This window comes from Miniopterus natalensis, chromosome 6 (genome assembly GCF_054644295.1).
Source record: "Miniopterus natalensis isolate mMinNat1 chromosome 6, mMinNat1.hap1, whole genome shotgun sequence".
Classification (NCBI taxonomy): Eukaryota; Metazoa; Chordata; class Mammalia; order Chiroptera; family Miniopteridae; genus Miniopterus; species Miniopterus natalensis.
The window spans coordinates 12,555,604-12,571,183 of record NC_142086.1 but is presented as its reverse complement, the minus strand read 5'-3'; the positions used below and the strand labels follow the sequence as shown (position 1 = coordinate 12,571,183).

Sequence of the window (15,580 nt, the reverse complement as noted above, 5' to 3'; positions counted from 1 at the left end):
AACAGAAACCAATCTGAGGTTTGGGGAGGTGTTTCAGAGGATCCACAAAGAAAATGAGTTATTCATTTAAAAATCATGAAAAATTTCATTGCTGCCCAGCCGGGCATGGCTCAGCGGTTGAGCGTCGACCTAGGATCCAGGCGATCGGGGTTCGATTCCCGGTCAGGGCACATGCCCGGGTTGTGGGCTCGATCAATGACTCTCTCATCATTGATGTTTCTTTCTCCCTCTCCCTCTCCTTTCCTCTCTCTGAAATCAATAAAAAGATATATTAAAAAATTTTTAAAAAGAAAAAAAAAGAAAAATTTAATTGCTAATGAAGCTTCATCATTATTTTGTGAGACTTCCTTTTTAAAAGGGTGACACCATTAAATTTTTTTTACTGTTCACATTATTACAGGTGTCCCTCATTCCCCCCCCCCCTTTGCCCCTCTCTGCCCAAACCCCACCCTCCCTTCCCTCTGGTCCTGGTTGTGTGTGTCCATTAAAATTTGACTGAAGGCCACCAAATAACCTAGGTTCTTCCACATTATTTAGTTGTGACAACTACATTTTTCTAACAGAGATAAATAGACATTTCAAAATTTGGGAAGAAAAATATGTATCATATTTATACATGTTAAAAGAGATTTTTCTCAACCAGTTGATACTGAAATGAAAAGATGTGTTTCCTATTTAACATAAGTTTTCCTTTTGCTTTGTGCTTTTGATGTGACAGGGTAATATGAATCTTGCACAATATTTTCCAGATTGCATGTTATTTTAATTTTTATCATTCTAAAGAGCTCATATTGAAAATATAAACTTGGCAGTTAAGACAGCATAATACATAGAAGTTTTAAAATATAAAATTACATTTTCATATTTTTTACTTACTGTCAATAGTGACAAAGTCAGGATTATTAATGCCCATTGCATTAAATAGCAAAAGATTGAGGAATGATTAATGTTACATAAAATGACTATAATTTAGAAAGATGATATTTATTTTTGTACTTATTTAGTTCTCCTTGGATATGAACAACGATTTTTAGAAGCTTATTATAAACATGCATACAATATAAACAAGACTGTAAGAGTGATAATGAAGATGAGGATGATTAAAAATTGATTGAACCCTATGTACAAAGAATGCTTTTAGGCACTTTCAGGAAATCATAATAGGTAATTGAGTAGTTGTTAAGATGGAGGAGTTATTGATCATCAGAATATATTTTGGCACTATCTTTTGTATAATTTAAGAATATATGTCAAACTGTTTAATGATCTTACTCTCTGATTTAGCAATTAAACATCCAAGGTATTTTCCTACAGAAATACTTACTCATGTGCACAAAGATATCTAAGCAAAGATATCTATCCTAGCATTTTTTGTTGTTGTTCAAAATATTACAGATGCCCCTTTCCTCCCCATTGACCCCCTCCACCCCTCCACACCCCCTCCCCAGTCCCTCACCACACCATTGCCTGTGTCCCTGGGTTATGCATATATGCATGTAAATTCTTTGGTTAATCTTTCCCCCTCCCCCCACTCCCCACCTCCAGCATTTTTATAATAGCCAAAAATAGAAACAATGTAAATGTCTAACAGTGAGGGATTAGTCTAATTATGCACATACTGTGGATTAAAATTAGTCATGTAGGTAAGTCAATATTTATTTGTGTAGAAGGTCTCCATTATATGGTTTTAGGGGAGAAACAGCAAGCTAAACAATATGTAAAGTTTATTTTCGTAGAATAGATTTTATGTGTATATGCATAGATCAAAGTTAGAAAGGTTTTCCTTTAAAATGTTTATCTCTTCATGATAAGCTTATTAATGATTTTCATTTTCTTATTTATTTCCTTAAACATTAAAAATATTTCTTTACAATAAATATCTAATACAAGTAAAACAAAAAAAAAGTTATGTTTACTTGGGACAACATGGTTATTAAAATCAGAATAATGTCAAAATGAATATAAGAATAAAAGTGAAGACAAAAGTGAGGTCAGTTTAAAAAAATGCATCTACTAGAGTCCCTTAATACTAATTTACCAAGTTTCTCCATTCATTCATTTTTTTCATTCATTTATGCGACTTTATTAAGCATCTGCTGATATCCAGGTATAACTTAGTTGTTAGACATACAGAGACATTCATTTATTCAAACTGTATTATTTCCACAATTTATGATACATTCACAGATGTGTACTATAATTACCCTATAGTTACCCTATAGTACTTCACAGTGAGAAGGACTTGAAAATGTATATCTAGGAAATTATGGGACCATACAGGTAGGGCATCCATCTAATCTGGAGCACAGAGTTCGGGAAAACCTAGTTGGAGATGCTGCCTGGGCTGAACTACAAAAGAAAATAAGAGCCAACTGGACAAAGAATGGGAGAAAGGAGCTCTAATTTAGATATAAAATACATAAAAATATAAATTATATAAAATATAAATACATAAATTTATATTTATTATATAAATATATTTTCTATGAACATATAGCTTTATATAGAATATATTATATATTCATAAATATTTTTATTTTTTATGTTTAAGACATCCTGATATGAATGAAAAAAGCAAATTTTTTATTGAGTGTTCCATGCATTTAACCCTTAAGCCTTATAAGTGACCAACAGTCCAGTAAATGCTGAGAGTAAAGTGAATTCTTTTTCAGCTTCTGATAAGTTTGTGGCCACACATAGTCACGGAATGAGTTAGGAAGTACAGTAAGCTTACATAGAAAAATGATATAGTGATATCAAATTTTGAACAAAGTTAACTGCATGAGCTGACTTTCAGAGTTTATGTAAAATGTTCTTAAAACTATAATCACTATAAACTTACATACTGCCAGAGGAAAAGATGGATGTAATAGGAACTCCAAAATCATATACATTTGTAGATAAAGAATAATGCCAATTTCACTATAGCAAGAGAATACAATCATTAATTACTTAGGAATATTTAGCATACATATATATGTGCTGCATATTTTACAATAAAACCTGAAGATACATCTCTCAGATGAGCAGTGTTTGTGGGGAGTTAAAGAGGAAATACGCTGGTCTGGATAAGATTTATGAGGTAAATTAATTTTTAAAAATCTATAGATCCAGGCATAATAGAAACTTGCAAGTATGCATTCATTCACTTGATCAACATATATTTGTTATACACCTACAATGAGCTAGTTTCCTTAACCCCTTTCTAGCCTATATAACAACATTAATGAGAGAGGAAAGAAAGAACAAATGAAGACAGGATTTATATCATGATATATTACTGAAGGTGACTAGTAAAGTTACACATTATTTGCTGCTTATATGTTCAGAAAGTCTGTCTCTCCCATTAGGCTGTAAGCTTTAGGAAGGCAGGTCTTCATCTTACTTTTTTCCCCCAAGGATGGAAGACAGTGCCTGGCACATAACACTTAGAAAAATACTATTAAATTAAGTAATTATATTAGTCTGTTACCAGGGAGAGGATGAGGAGACCTCGGTTCTTGTCTTCTTGAGGGAAAGATTTCAATTAAGAGACAAAGTGTAGGAAAGCAAGCAAGAATTTATTTGCAGCATCAAAAATATACTTAGGGCAGCGAAACAAGGAAGGGCCTAGAGGAAGCAACAGGAGAGCCTAGGCTGGGCTGCTTTGGCTCACTGGGGAGTCAGGGAGAGAAGGGGGTAGGTTCCGAGACCTTGGAGACAGGTTCAGGGGGTAAGCCCAGGACGAGCTGCCACTGGCCATTGCTCCCCTGGTTGCATGTCTCATGGGGGCCCCTTGGAAGAGAGAAGGGGGAAGGAGATGGTGCTGGTGTGCCAGGGTTGGTGGGGGGAGAGGGGGAGACAATTGGGTCCTTCGTCCTGAGTGTATTTCTTTCTTTCTTGCCAGTGGGAAATCTCAGAGGAGGTTTCAAGGGAGTGTCTTAAAAAGAATACTCATCAGCTTTATGCTGATATTCCAAAACGAGGTTTATTCTCTTAACTTCATTTGTCCTTGGGTGTGGTTGGCAAATGCTACTAATTGGATTTCTGTTATCTGTCTCCCTGAGTCCAGTGATTTAAGCTATCTACTCTCTGGCTGGGGAGGAGAAATGCAAACCATTTACCCTTAAGGGTCCTTGGTTTAGGGAAGACAGGATTTACTAGGGGGCCACAAAACTGTTGTTTAACTATCTTAGTTTCCCTATTCCATTTGTCCTGGAATTTTCCTAGTTTCATACTATAGTATAACAAGTCTTAAGAAATGGAAGGTGAGTTCCAAAAAGTGAAATTACGTATCTAGTATCTAAAAGTATAAAATTAAGAAATGTCAGAGTTCAATTAGAAATCAGGGTTTCAACAAGCTGTCCTTTTTCATCGGATGAGATCTGTTTTGGTCCACCAACCAAGTGAAAGCATGCCTCCTCAATGTAAAGTGAATTATCTCCATGCCTACCTATAGGCCAAATGGTGTTCTGATTATTTGAATGATACTAACACAATGACTTCAGGTTTCTATGAAGGTAAAGGGTATCTTCAGAAAGGAAGCCAAGTTAACATTTGGCAGTTGATTTACCAAAGTACTGAGATTCTAAGTTTTCTTTCCTCTTTCTTTAAAGCATCTTTATTGTTTTTAGGATTTTTACAACTCCTCCTCAAATAAGAATCAATTATTCACAATGTTACACAGTCTACAAAGTACAGTTATAATACAAAGTGCAAATATTGGATCCTGTTGCAGCTCCCAGCAGCCATCCTCCAGAATTCTGGCTTCAGTCTCCAAACTTGCTGTGCACTTTGCAGTATCCCTTGGTATATGCCCTTTCCCAAGTTCAAATGCACTCCAGCCTCCACCCAAAACTTCTGCAGCCATGTTCAGACTTCTCTAGGAAGTGCTTCCCAGGTGAATAAACTTTAGTTTATCCTATCGTATCCAGATCCACGCATGCACGCGCGCATGCATTCTTTCAAAAAGAATTTTACAAAGAATATAATTTTCAGATCCTAATGATTCACTTAGTCTTTGGAAACGGATCTTCCCCCATTAGCCCGGGGGCGTCGGCAATGCCGTTAGTATAACTTAATCTCTATAGACATTTTAAATCCAGAGTCGGTGAATAACGTCTCGCCCCCCAGCAGCCGGGCAACGCCCCTTTCTCACTACTCTCCGACTCTCCCTCACTCCCCCGGGTCCCAGCCAATCCCCGGCTGGCGGCGGCGCGGGGGGCGGGCCCGCGGGCGCAGGGGGCGTGGCCTCGCCTCCTGGCTCCGCCCCGCGCGACGTCCCGGCCCCGCCCCGCCCCACCGCCCCCGCGGCGCCGAGAGCGGCGAGCGAGGGCCGTGCGTGGGCGCCTCCTCCTCTGTCCGCCGCCGAGCCCGGAGGGATGTTCCCGGTCCAGGAGGAGGCCGATAGGACGGTCTTTGTGGGGAATTTAGAGGCCCGTGTGCGGGAGGAGATCCTCTACGAGCTGTTCCTTCAGGTACCGTCGGTGGGGGGGGCCGGCGGGGGGCAGGCGCACCTGCGCCGTTCGCAGTCCGGCCCCGTCGCGCCCGGAGCTGTGCCTGGGTCGCCGGCTGGCTCTGCGCCTGTGTCCGGGAGTGCGGCTGGGTAGCGAGGTGACCCGGTGCGCGCCCCCTCCCCTCCCCCCTCCCCCTCCCCCTCCCCCTCCCGCTCCGCCCCCCTCCTCCCCCCTCCCCCTCCGCCCCCCTCTCCCCCCCCCCCCCCCCCCCCCGCCCCGGGGCCGGGGCCGGGCCCCGCGGTGAGCACGAGCTTCGCGGAGGTGCCTGGCCTGGGCGGGCTCCTGCCCGCAGGGGATGGAAGATGCATCCTCACGCCCTGCCTCCCGCGAGGTCGGCCGTATCTATTTATAAAGGTTTCCCTGTTCGTTCCTTTCCCCCCAGGCCCTTTTATGTGGCGGGTGTATGCTAAACGATATTTGAGACTATTTGATCAGCTAAGTCATAACTGTGATCGGTTCATTCCCTGGCCAGTTCCTTTTCTTTCATACCGAGAAGACCTGGAAATGCTGCCGACCTGGCACCTCCAGGAGGAAGCCCCTTGGCCCCCGCGAGCGCTGACCTCTCCTCTACACCTAGGTCTCCCTCGGCCGCCCCTCTAGCCGCTTACTGCCCGGAATGCGTGGCAAACGCTAAGTAAGGAACGGGGCGTACAGGTTTAAGAGATGGACTTTGGTCTTCCTAAAAGGGAAAACTTAAAGTGAATTGCCGTGATTTAGGGTAATCTCCAAAAGAGAGGGATAGAGAGCATAGCAAAGTTTTTTAAAGCGAGAGTTCTGAATAATCAGCAGTGTGACCTTGGGCAAGTAACTGAATTGTCAGGGCCTCAGTTTCCTCAAGTGTCACATGGGCCCAGCAGTATCTCCAGAATGATGTGTGAAGATTAAATAAACTAATCCAGGTAAAAGGGAACTGAGCCTGGCAGTGACTGCTGCTGCTGCTACTGCTAATAGCAGTGCTAGTACTAACACCAAGAGAAATCAGAAAGGAGGGACTTCCCCCTATCAGAAGAAAGGCAAGTTCAGAGGAAGACAATAGCAAAGCTAAATTTCCTGGAGTAAGTATGAGTAGCAGCCATGAAGAGGGTTCGTTATCTGGTTTTTGAGAGGCCCTTTGTCTCTGAACTGAAGCACCCCTCTGTTAGTTATAGATACACACAATTTGATAGAGACAGTCCCTTCCAGGAGCACAGTTTCCTGTCCTGGACATAAAACTTTTTAATATTTGAAAAATATCGTTAAGTAGAGGCTTTTACGCGTATCCTTCCAATAACTTGCCATCTTTTAAAACTTGCTTTTTAAAATCTGCTCTAACACTTGCCTTTCTCTATAGTTATATTTCCCCCAGTATCATTTAAAACTTGTCACTAACAAAAACAGGAGGAAGAGAGAGAGGGAGGGAGGAAAAACTTAAACATTCTTTTTCTCCAGAAGGCTTTTTTTTATGTGGAAACTCCAAAAATGAAGTGGGGGTGTGTGTGGAAAGGCATGAAGGCCCCCATGCACATACATTATTTCTACTCAGTAGGCACTGGATCTGTAAGACAATATATATATATATATATATGCATATATATGTATATTATATACACATAATATGAAGGCTTTTACATTTCATTTTTTATGATGTCTACCTAAAGAAAATGTTCACCTTTTCTAACGATCAGACAACGAAGCATATGTTTTTATTTTGCCGAGGTCCTTCTCTAGTCTAGAACAGTGATTTTCAACTTCTGTGCCTCAAGAATTTTTAAAACATGCAGCACCTGACTGTTTAGTCAGAGGCACTGACCTCTTTCCCCTTAGATTGTCAAATGAAAAATGATAGCAGCCAACACAACAATAGCCATCTGGTGTGAATGAGTCAAAATTATAAATTTTTTTGTCAGATTGGCAAAAAACGAGTTTTTTGGTGTGCGCAGAATTTTAGTAATTAGTTTATGTGTGCCATGAGATGAAAAAGGTTGAAAATCGCTGTTCTAAAAGAAGTTGCTAAAGCGAAGTATCTTTTAGAAAGGCTTCAGCCCAGCCAAACCTAGCAAGTCTTGACAACTGCAACACTATTTAAGCGTTTTACTCTGATAAAAAGACTATAAGCTGATGTGATGCGATTGTTGCTACAAGCACATCTCTTGTTGAATTTATCTTTAAACATACTTTGGCATATCTTTGAATTTGTTAAATTCGAAGCATTTAAAATATTCTGTCCCTTTGTGATTTCATATATTTAATACCAGTGGTAGAAAAAGTACTGATTAAAATTGGTTTTATTATTATACATTTATCCTTTTACTCGTGTCTTTCAAATCTCTGTTTATCCTTTGAAGTGAGAAAGTAAGCTTTCATACCTTTGTACTTTTAACTAAGGAATGGAGTAGAGATTTCGAGGGGAAAGATAATGAAGTAAGTTTAAAAAATGTTGAGTTTGAAGTGCAGTTACATGGAAGTCTCCAGGAGACTGTCTCTTAGAAAGATGCACAAAAGAGGGAAATGAGTAGGAAAAAACAGATCTGTTGATGAAATGGTCCTCAAAGCCAGAAGAGAAGATAAGCTAATTCATGAGAAAGCAGAGAATGAAAAGAAGTCTGAATCCTAAAATACAGCATCATTTGAAAGATGATAGTTAACATTTTTCTTCAGATTAAAAGCAATTTCATAATATAGTTATCCATCTTTACAGAGAAAAGCAATCTTTAATTGTACAATTTGAAAGCTTGAGCCAGCCATTCACTGTCAAATCTTAGCTCTTCGTAAGTCTTGGCCTCCTGTTTTCCTTACCTTAGTGGAAATGTATTTTTTTTCTTAGTTATAATTAATTATAATTTTAATTTTGTTTTATAATATTTGACTCCACTTTTTTATTCCGTATTGCTAATTATAGGTTTTATTATCAATGCAATCTGAATATTTCAATACATATTTTATTTCATTTTAATAATACACCATGGAATAATATTCTCTAGTTGGATTTAGAGCCTTTCTGATTTTTCACTAATTATAAATAATGCACCTACATATTAAAATATTTCTTGCTCAGCTGGTGTGGCTCAGCGGTTGAGCACCAACCTATGATCCAGGCATTCTCAGTTTGATTCCTGGTCAGGGCACATGCTCTGGTTTCGGGCTCGAGCCCCAGTAGGGAGCGTGCAGGAGGCAGCCGATCAATGACTCATCATTGATGTTTCTGTCTCTCTCTTCCTTCCTCTCTTTGAAATCAATAAAGATACATTTAAAAAAATAAATAAAATAATAAAACACTTCTTGACAAACAAAAACCTTCTTGACAAAAAGATTAGGCTGTGATGAATTGTTACCAGTTTTTGATGATTTTTTTTGGTCATAACTCAACCAACATTGGATTTGTCATTTCATTTTTGAGTTACACACTCTTAAGGGCACCTAGTAAATGCTCTCTAAATTGTTTGGTTTAGCCTAACTGAAGGGTAATATAGCTTTCCTTTCAAGATTTGCACCTATTACCTAGAATTTCTCATTACCTATAATTTCCTATTCTTAGCACCATGATCATTTCTTGGTGAGCAAGAAAGTACCAAGGAAGTGTGATGAAGTGTAATATTTATTGTTAGGAAAACACATTATTGGCAGAGCTGCATAAAGCTATTACTGCTGACAGATTTTTTAAAATCTAAAGTTAAATGTTCTTGATTTACCTGTAAAAAAATCTTTAGATTTACGAGAAAATAATTTTTAAGTTTTTTATAGGCTGGGCCATTAACCAAAGTGACTATATGCAAAGACAGAGAAGGAAAGCCGAAGTCTTTTGGATTTGTCTGCTTTAAACACCCAGAATCGGTGTCTTATGCCATAGCTTTGCTGAATGGAATTCGTTTATATGGAAGACCAATTAATGTGCAGTATCGATTTGGTAGGTTTATCCAAGTGAGTTTTGTTATTGTTGGTGTTCTCAGAGTTGTAAGCATTTTGCTTTCTATATAAGACTTCAAAAAAGTGCCCCCATAGTCTCTCTTAAATTTTTCAGAACATATGTCTGATTCATAATGGTATGTAATTTATTAGTATTGCCAGTTACATTGCCAACCCTATTGTATCTCTTCTCTATTAAAATTATTAATGTTCTATTTTAGTATCTATGATAGTTGCTACTGGCTATTATAAATTAAGCAAATTTAAATGAACTAGAGACACACAACTCTAGCTTTTATATAACTAGACTATTTGCCAATCCTTTTGTCGTTGCTAATGTATGATTTCAGATACCTGCTATTTGGAAGATAGGGTGGGTGACAGTCCTTCTCAGGGAACGAACCCTGCCATGTATATTGCCCTGGATCTAAGCAAGAGCAGCTGGCCAGAGGCAGCTGCAGAGTGACCCTTCATAGTGGGGGAGGAAAGCTTCCTGACATGCATGGCCTCAAGTGCCTTCTACATACGTACCAAGAACTGATTGTCTTTGATGAGGTGTCCGGAGACCACTGTCCTGATACGCTAGGCCTTTCATGTTTGGAGGGACGGATAGGGGCAGTGCTTATGTTTATGTTGCAATACTCGCAATGCTTATGTTGCTTCCCTCCCCTAAATGAATCAGGCTTAATGATATATCCCTTGTTTGTTCATTCCTTTGTTATTCCTCTTGCTGTACAGAACAAATAAGAATAGCAAAATAATGCCTTGTTGCAAAGGAAAAGTGTTTCTCTTTGCATTTCATTTTTTTAATGTCTTTGCAAAGAAAACTGGCTGCATCCTGCACTCAAATACTGTCCAGTTAATTACTATAAGCTGGTAGGATGGGCCAGGACATTGTGTTCTGATATTTCCCTAGCCAGCTACTTAGCATCCTCTGTAAGGCTGTATTGACTTTGTCAGTGCAGTTTAAAGAACTCATGCCTTATACATGGGAGGCAAATAGCACTGATTATTTGCCATTTTTAGTTTATAGGTGTGTGGAACAAAACAGTGTGTATCTTATATGGTCCCACGTCAATGTAATTCTTTTGTAGAGCCATTGCTTTGGAAGAAGCTTGATTAAAATTTAGTTATTTATAATAATATAAACAATCTGTAAATATTACTTGGGAGACCAAAGACATATTCATGTACCTTATATGGGTATAAAATTTTAATTAATACTATGTCCTCTTGGGCTTGGAGGTGTTTTTATGGTTTAATGTTAGAACTCAAAAAAATTGTACCATTAAGTAATAAACATGTTGTTCTATTTCTTTTAAAGGGAGCACTCGGTCTTCTGAACCAACTAACCAAAGTTTTGAGAGCTGTGTTAAGATAAATTCACACAGCTACAGGTAATTAAAATGTTTTTTCATGAAGGTAAAGAAAATAAGCATGTTCTTGTGACAGGAAGAATTATTTTGAGTTATTGTAAACCTTACCATTTAGACATACAATTAAGGAATTCATTTTTTCTGAAACCGTGAAAAGTGACAGAAAATATTTTCATTTAAGTTCAGATATATTATTTTCAGCAGTATGTAAGAGAGATTTATATCTTTTGTGTTCTTTAGTTTATTATGTTCTTTCATAGCTGTTAAATCATTTAAGCATCCGGCCTTGTTGCGATGGATCATTTAGGCTTCTGTGGTACTACTCTCTGCACATATAAATGGGATATCCACCTATTTATCTGACTGCTTCCTGTCATTTTCCTGCCTCATCTTTGCTTCTGCCTGCCTGTGTTAATTTCACTCTTCTCAGTACACTTTCTGTCCAAGGATTAGTAGTAGTAACATTAAAATTGTGGAGTACTATGGAGCAAGTAGACTAGTGAAGACTAGCTATAGCCCTAGCCAGTATTTGTAATATTAGAATTTTTTGAACATCTCCATAGAAGAAAATATTACACTTTTAAATGAAACTTTAGGGCACCACAGTTTTTAAATTAGCAATTTTTATTATCTTAATTAATGTGTAGAAGAAATTAGCAAATATGTGTTCATGTTAACATCAGCAGTCTATTTAGAAAAGAGCATAATTTATATAAACAATGAATATACATTCAAAAATGAGAAAAATTTCTACCTTTTTTTACTTTTAAATACCTGTAAAAGATTGTACCCTTGGTAAATTATTAATGCCTTGTTCTGCTGTCTTCGTATCTAAGTGCCCTCCTCTTTATAAAATTAACATTGCTTGCTATTTTCCTATCAGAAAGCCAAATGTAACTCTAAATACTGAGATTTCAATATGTAGTAATTAATAAGACTTAAGGTACTGCTGTGTCAGTACATTATCAGTATAATAACTGGTTATTTATGTGTACATGTTTAAAGTTAATTAATCTTAACTGAGCTCTCTTAGAGAAGCTCTTTTTTTTAAATTACAAAGTGCTGTCTTTTTTGTTTTTTTAAAGAAAAAACATTCGTGAGCAGGAATTTTAACTTTTTATTGTTTTCTTTTACCTTCCCAAAGAAATGAAGAAGTCCTTGGCAGATCTTTCTTTCCCATGCAGTTCTTTCCAACTAATAATGCAGCTTTACCTCAAGAACATTTTTTCTTTCAGAAGATGGTAAGTTTGACATGCCTTTGGTTCAATATATAATGTGATGCAAAAACTATTTGGAACTCACAGTGCTCAAATATAAACCTGGGACAAAGGCAACAGCTTCTAGGGGCACTTTCCCCCAGTGGCACTGGGCTCTAACACGGTCATCTTAAATCCAACACATTGTACCTCAGCGAACAGCCAGCATGTCAGTCAAAAAGGGGCGGACAGGAATGATGTTGCACTGTGGCCTGAGTAAAATTTGAGTAGAGAGTTGTCATTTAAATGACTATTTTAAAAGATATTTTTTAGAATTGAATTATTTTATTTAGTGAATTGTTTTTACATAATATAAACATTAATCACAAATATATTGCTTTTGGACATGGATTCTTTTTAAAATAATTTTTTTTGAAACTAAAGGCAAAGATTCTCAGTATAGTAAACTACATTCCAAAGACTCTCAGAAATATGGTTTTGGCCTAGAAATCTTAAATTATGACCTTTATTATTAAAAGAGAACTTAGGAAATTTTTTCAAATCATAATTTTATACACAATAAAATTGAGGTCTAAGAATATTAATCAACAAGCCCAAGGTTCTACTTCTTACTGACAGATGTGGGACTATAACACAGGTATTCTAATTCACAGGGTGGGATTTTTACAAACATCCAGCATACATGTGAGCTTTACATTTTTTAAATAGCTTTTTTCACTTTTGTAAATATAAGGAAAATTGATAGTTCAAATTTTGGAAAAAGTTTTCTTAGTTATAGTGAGGTATTAGTGAGCCAGTTCTCATCTGAAACTGTCAGTATCTTCCCAGCATTTTTAACCTTTGGTAGATTTAAGAAAACACACATACACTCACTCTCACGTCCTCTCTATTAATCTTTAACATACTTTGAATAGTTAGAAATTTGAGTTAAAAATTACTTTAAAAAGAAAGAAGCATCTAGCATAACTGTTGACAACTATGCTATACAATATGGTGGCCTTTAGACACATGTGAGAGCAAAACACTGAGTTTTTAATTTAAATTAAAATTTAAAACATATACTTAATTCACTTATTGGAAAACTTTTACATATATTTGAAAGAACTTGGGTATGTGTACCTAGTTTCTCAAATGTAAATTTTATATAATCTAAATTTAGATCAAGTTTTTTATATAAAAATTTATCTAAATTGAGATATACTGTAAGTATAAAATATATACCACATTTTGAAGACATAGAATGAGAAAAGAAAGTAAAATATCTCATAACTTTTTATTGCTTACATGTTGAAATGACAATATTTTGGATATTTTGAGATAAATAAGATACATTATTTAATTGCACCTTTTTTTTTATTATTGAGCCTACTTGAAGATTTAAAACTACATGTGTGGCTTGCATTTTATTTCTATAGGATGGCACTAAGCTGTATTGTAGTAAGCTGTGTGAAACTACCACCTCCCTGCTTTGCGAAGTCATGGCCCTTTTTTTTGTTGTTGTTAACATTCACCTGAGGATATTTTTTTCATTGCTTTTCAGAGAGAGAGGAAGGGAGGGAGGGAGAGAGAGAGAGAGAAACATCAATGTGAGAGAGACACATCGACTGGTTGCCTTGACTTGTTGCCTCCCACAGGTGCCAGGGGCCGGTAGTGAACCCTCAACCCAGGTACATTCCCTTGACTGGAATTAAACCTGAGACCCTCCAGTGAGCAGGCTGACAATTGTAACCACTGAGCCACATTGGCCAGGGCATAGCCTTTTCTTATATACAGCCTGGTTTGCTTGAAGTTATTTGTATAATGCATGTAAACCATAAACTTTTCACTTTTGCACTTGTTTTGGTAGATGAATGTATTTTTCCCACAGCAGTGGCGTGCGTGTAATCCAGCCCTGCAGCTTCCTTACTGTGAGATGACGGCGCCTCTTCCTAATAGCACGTCCGTGCCTCCTCCACTAAACCATGCTCCAGATCTGGAGGCTGGACCCAGCTCTTATGAATGGACTCACCAACAACCACGGGACTCTGACCTTTATCAGATGAATAAACGCAAGAGGCAGAAGCACACCAGCGATAGTGATAGTAGCACAGGAAACACTAGAGAAAGTGAATATAGTCAAAAGTTCCGAAAGTGTAAGAGGAAGAAAAGATACTAGTATTACCTTCAAATGAATTTATCTGCACTAGAAGGAAAAAAAAAGTCTGTATTCTACTAAATGACAAATTCCATGGCTTTCTTGTCTTTTTTGAAATATATAATAATGTGGCATCTGATTTGCTATTGAAAGTTTGTTTTGAATGACAAAAACCTAAAAGTAATATAATGTACTATTTTTGCTTTTGTAATGATATTGTTGACACACTGTCAACAAGAAATATACTTTGAGTGATGTATTTTAGTACTGATGATGAAATTGCACTAAACTGTCAATGAAAAGTCACTTACAAATACGGCACCATGCTTTCCTAGGTTGTCTCCTATATAGAGTGGTAGGTTTTCTGAGTGAAACTAGTGCAGATATTTAAGAGTCACATGTTGTTACTAACAGAAATGGAATAAGCAGACTTTAGTTTCCCTTTGCTAATATTTATTTTTTATGTCTCAATGTGTTATTTCTGAGCTTTATGCTCCCACAGGTTTATTTCATAAAAGGAAGATATATGACAGTAATACCAAAGGAAAAATCATTATTATGGAGTTGGGTTTAGTATCATTCCTTTTTTATACAGTTTATATAAATACGAGCATCTTCCTCATATTAATTGTATTGTATTTCATAAAAATTATTTGGTTATGTTAGAAGTTATAAACTTATTTTACCAACTGAGTTTGAGAGGGTATGTTTGACATTAAGTAAATCTTGATAATAAACAGTAAATAGAATATTTCATTAATATATGATATTTAATGTTTATTATCAAATCACGTTTTCTATTTTTGGTTCATTTCTTTCTAGAATATAAATAGAGTACATGTAAAATTAATGATTTATTTATATATTTTTGTTCATTTTTTAGCTCATAAACTAAAACAATGAAAATATTTATTTACTAAAGCTAATTGAAAGATGCATTGGGAGGTCCCCACCCACTTCCATAGGAAAAGCCATGCTTGGGTAGTTCTTTTGTATGTTGCATAGCACTTTATGCATCTTTATTATTATTTTTTAAATATATCATAATTGCTTTCAGAGAGAGGAAGGGAGCGGGAGAAAGAGCTAGAAACATCAATGATGAGAGAGTCATTGACTGGCTGCCTCCTGCACACCCCTGACCAGGGATCAAGCCCACAGCCGAGGCATGTGCCCTGACCAGGAATCAAACCTCGATCCCCTGGATCTTAGGTTGACACTCAACAGCTCAGCCAAGCCCGGCCGGGCAAGATCTTTATTATTTAAAATAATAAAGGTGTTTTTAACAAAATGAGTAACTGAATTTAACTTTGGGTTATAAATTTGCAATGTTGTATAACTAGGCTTATTTTAAATGTAAATATTAGTCTGTTTCCATTGATCAACATGAAATGCTAAATTCTGTTAGATGTAACTTGACCTGTATACTTTCATGTTCCTAACTATTCAAACAAAAAAAGATGTCATTTTTTCTTTTTT

General features: G+C 37.0%; 1 protein-coding gene across 1 annotated transcript; it reads left to right on the top strand.

Moving 5' to 3' along the window:
* Nucleotides 1-5,329: 5,329 nt before the first annotated feature.
* RBM11 (RNA binding motif protein 11) lies at nt 5,330-14,854 on the top strand. Its single transcript, XM_087818095.1, has 5 exons — nt 5,330-5,456; nt 9,216-9,378; nt 10,702-10,774; nt 11,898-11,994; nt 13,838-14,854. Exons 1-5 carry the CDS (start codon nt 5,361-5,363, stop codon nt 14,123-14,125), a joined length of 717 nt encoding a protein of 238 aa, XP_087674221.1. The 5' UTR covers nt 5,330-5,360; the 3' UTR covers nt 14,126-14,854.
* The last annotated feature ends 726 nt before the right edge of the window (nt 14,855-15,580 follow it).

Coding starts and splice junctions, on each gene's coding strand:
- RBM11 (XM_087818095.1), top strand. CDS start 5,361: ATGTTCCCGGTCCAGGAGGAGGCCGATAGGACGGTCTTTGTGGGGAAT. Junction 5,457..9,215: donor TCTACGAGCTGTTCCTTCAG/GTACCGTCGGTG, acceptor AGTTTTTTATAG/GCTGGGCCATTAACCAAAGT. Junction 9,379..10,701: donor TAATGTGCAGTATCGATTTG/GTAGGTTTATCC, acceptor TTTCTTTTAAAG/GGAGCACTCGGTCTTCTGAA.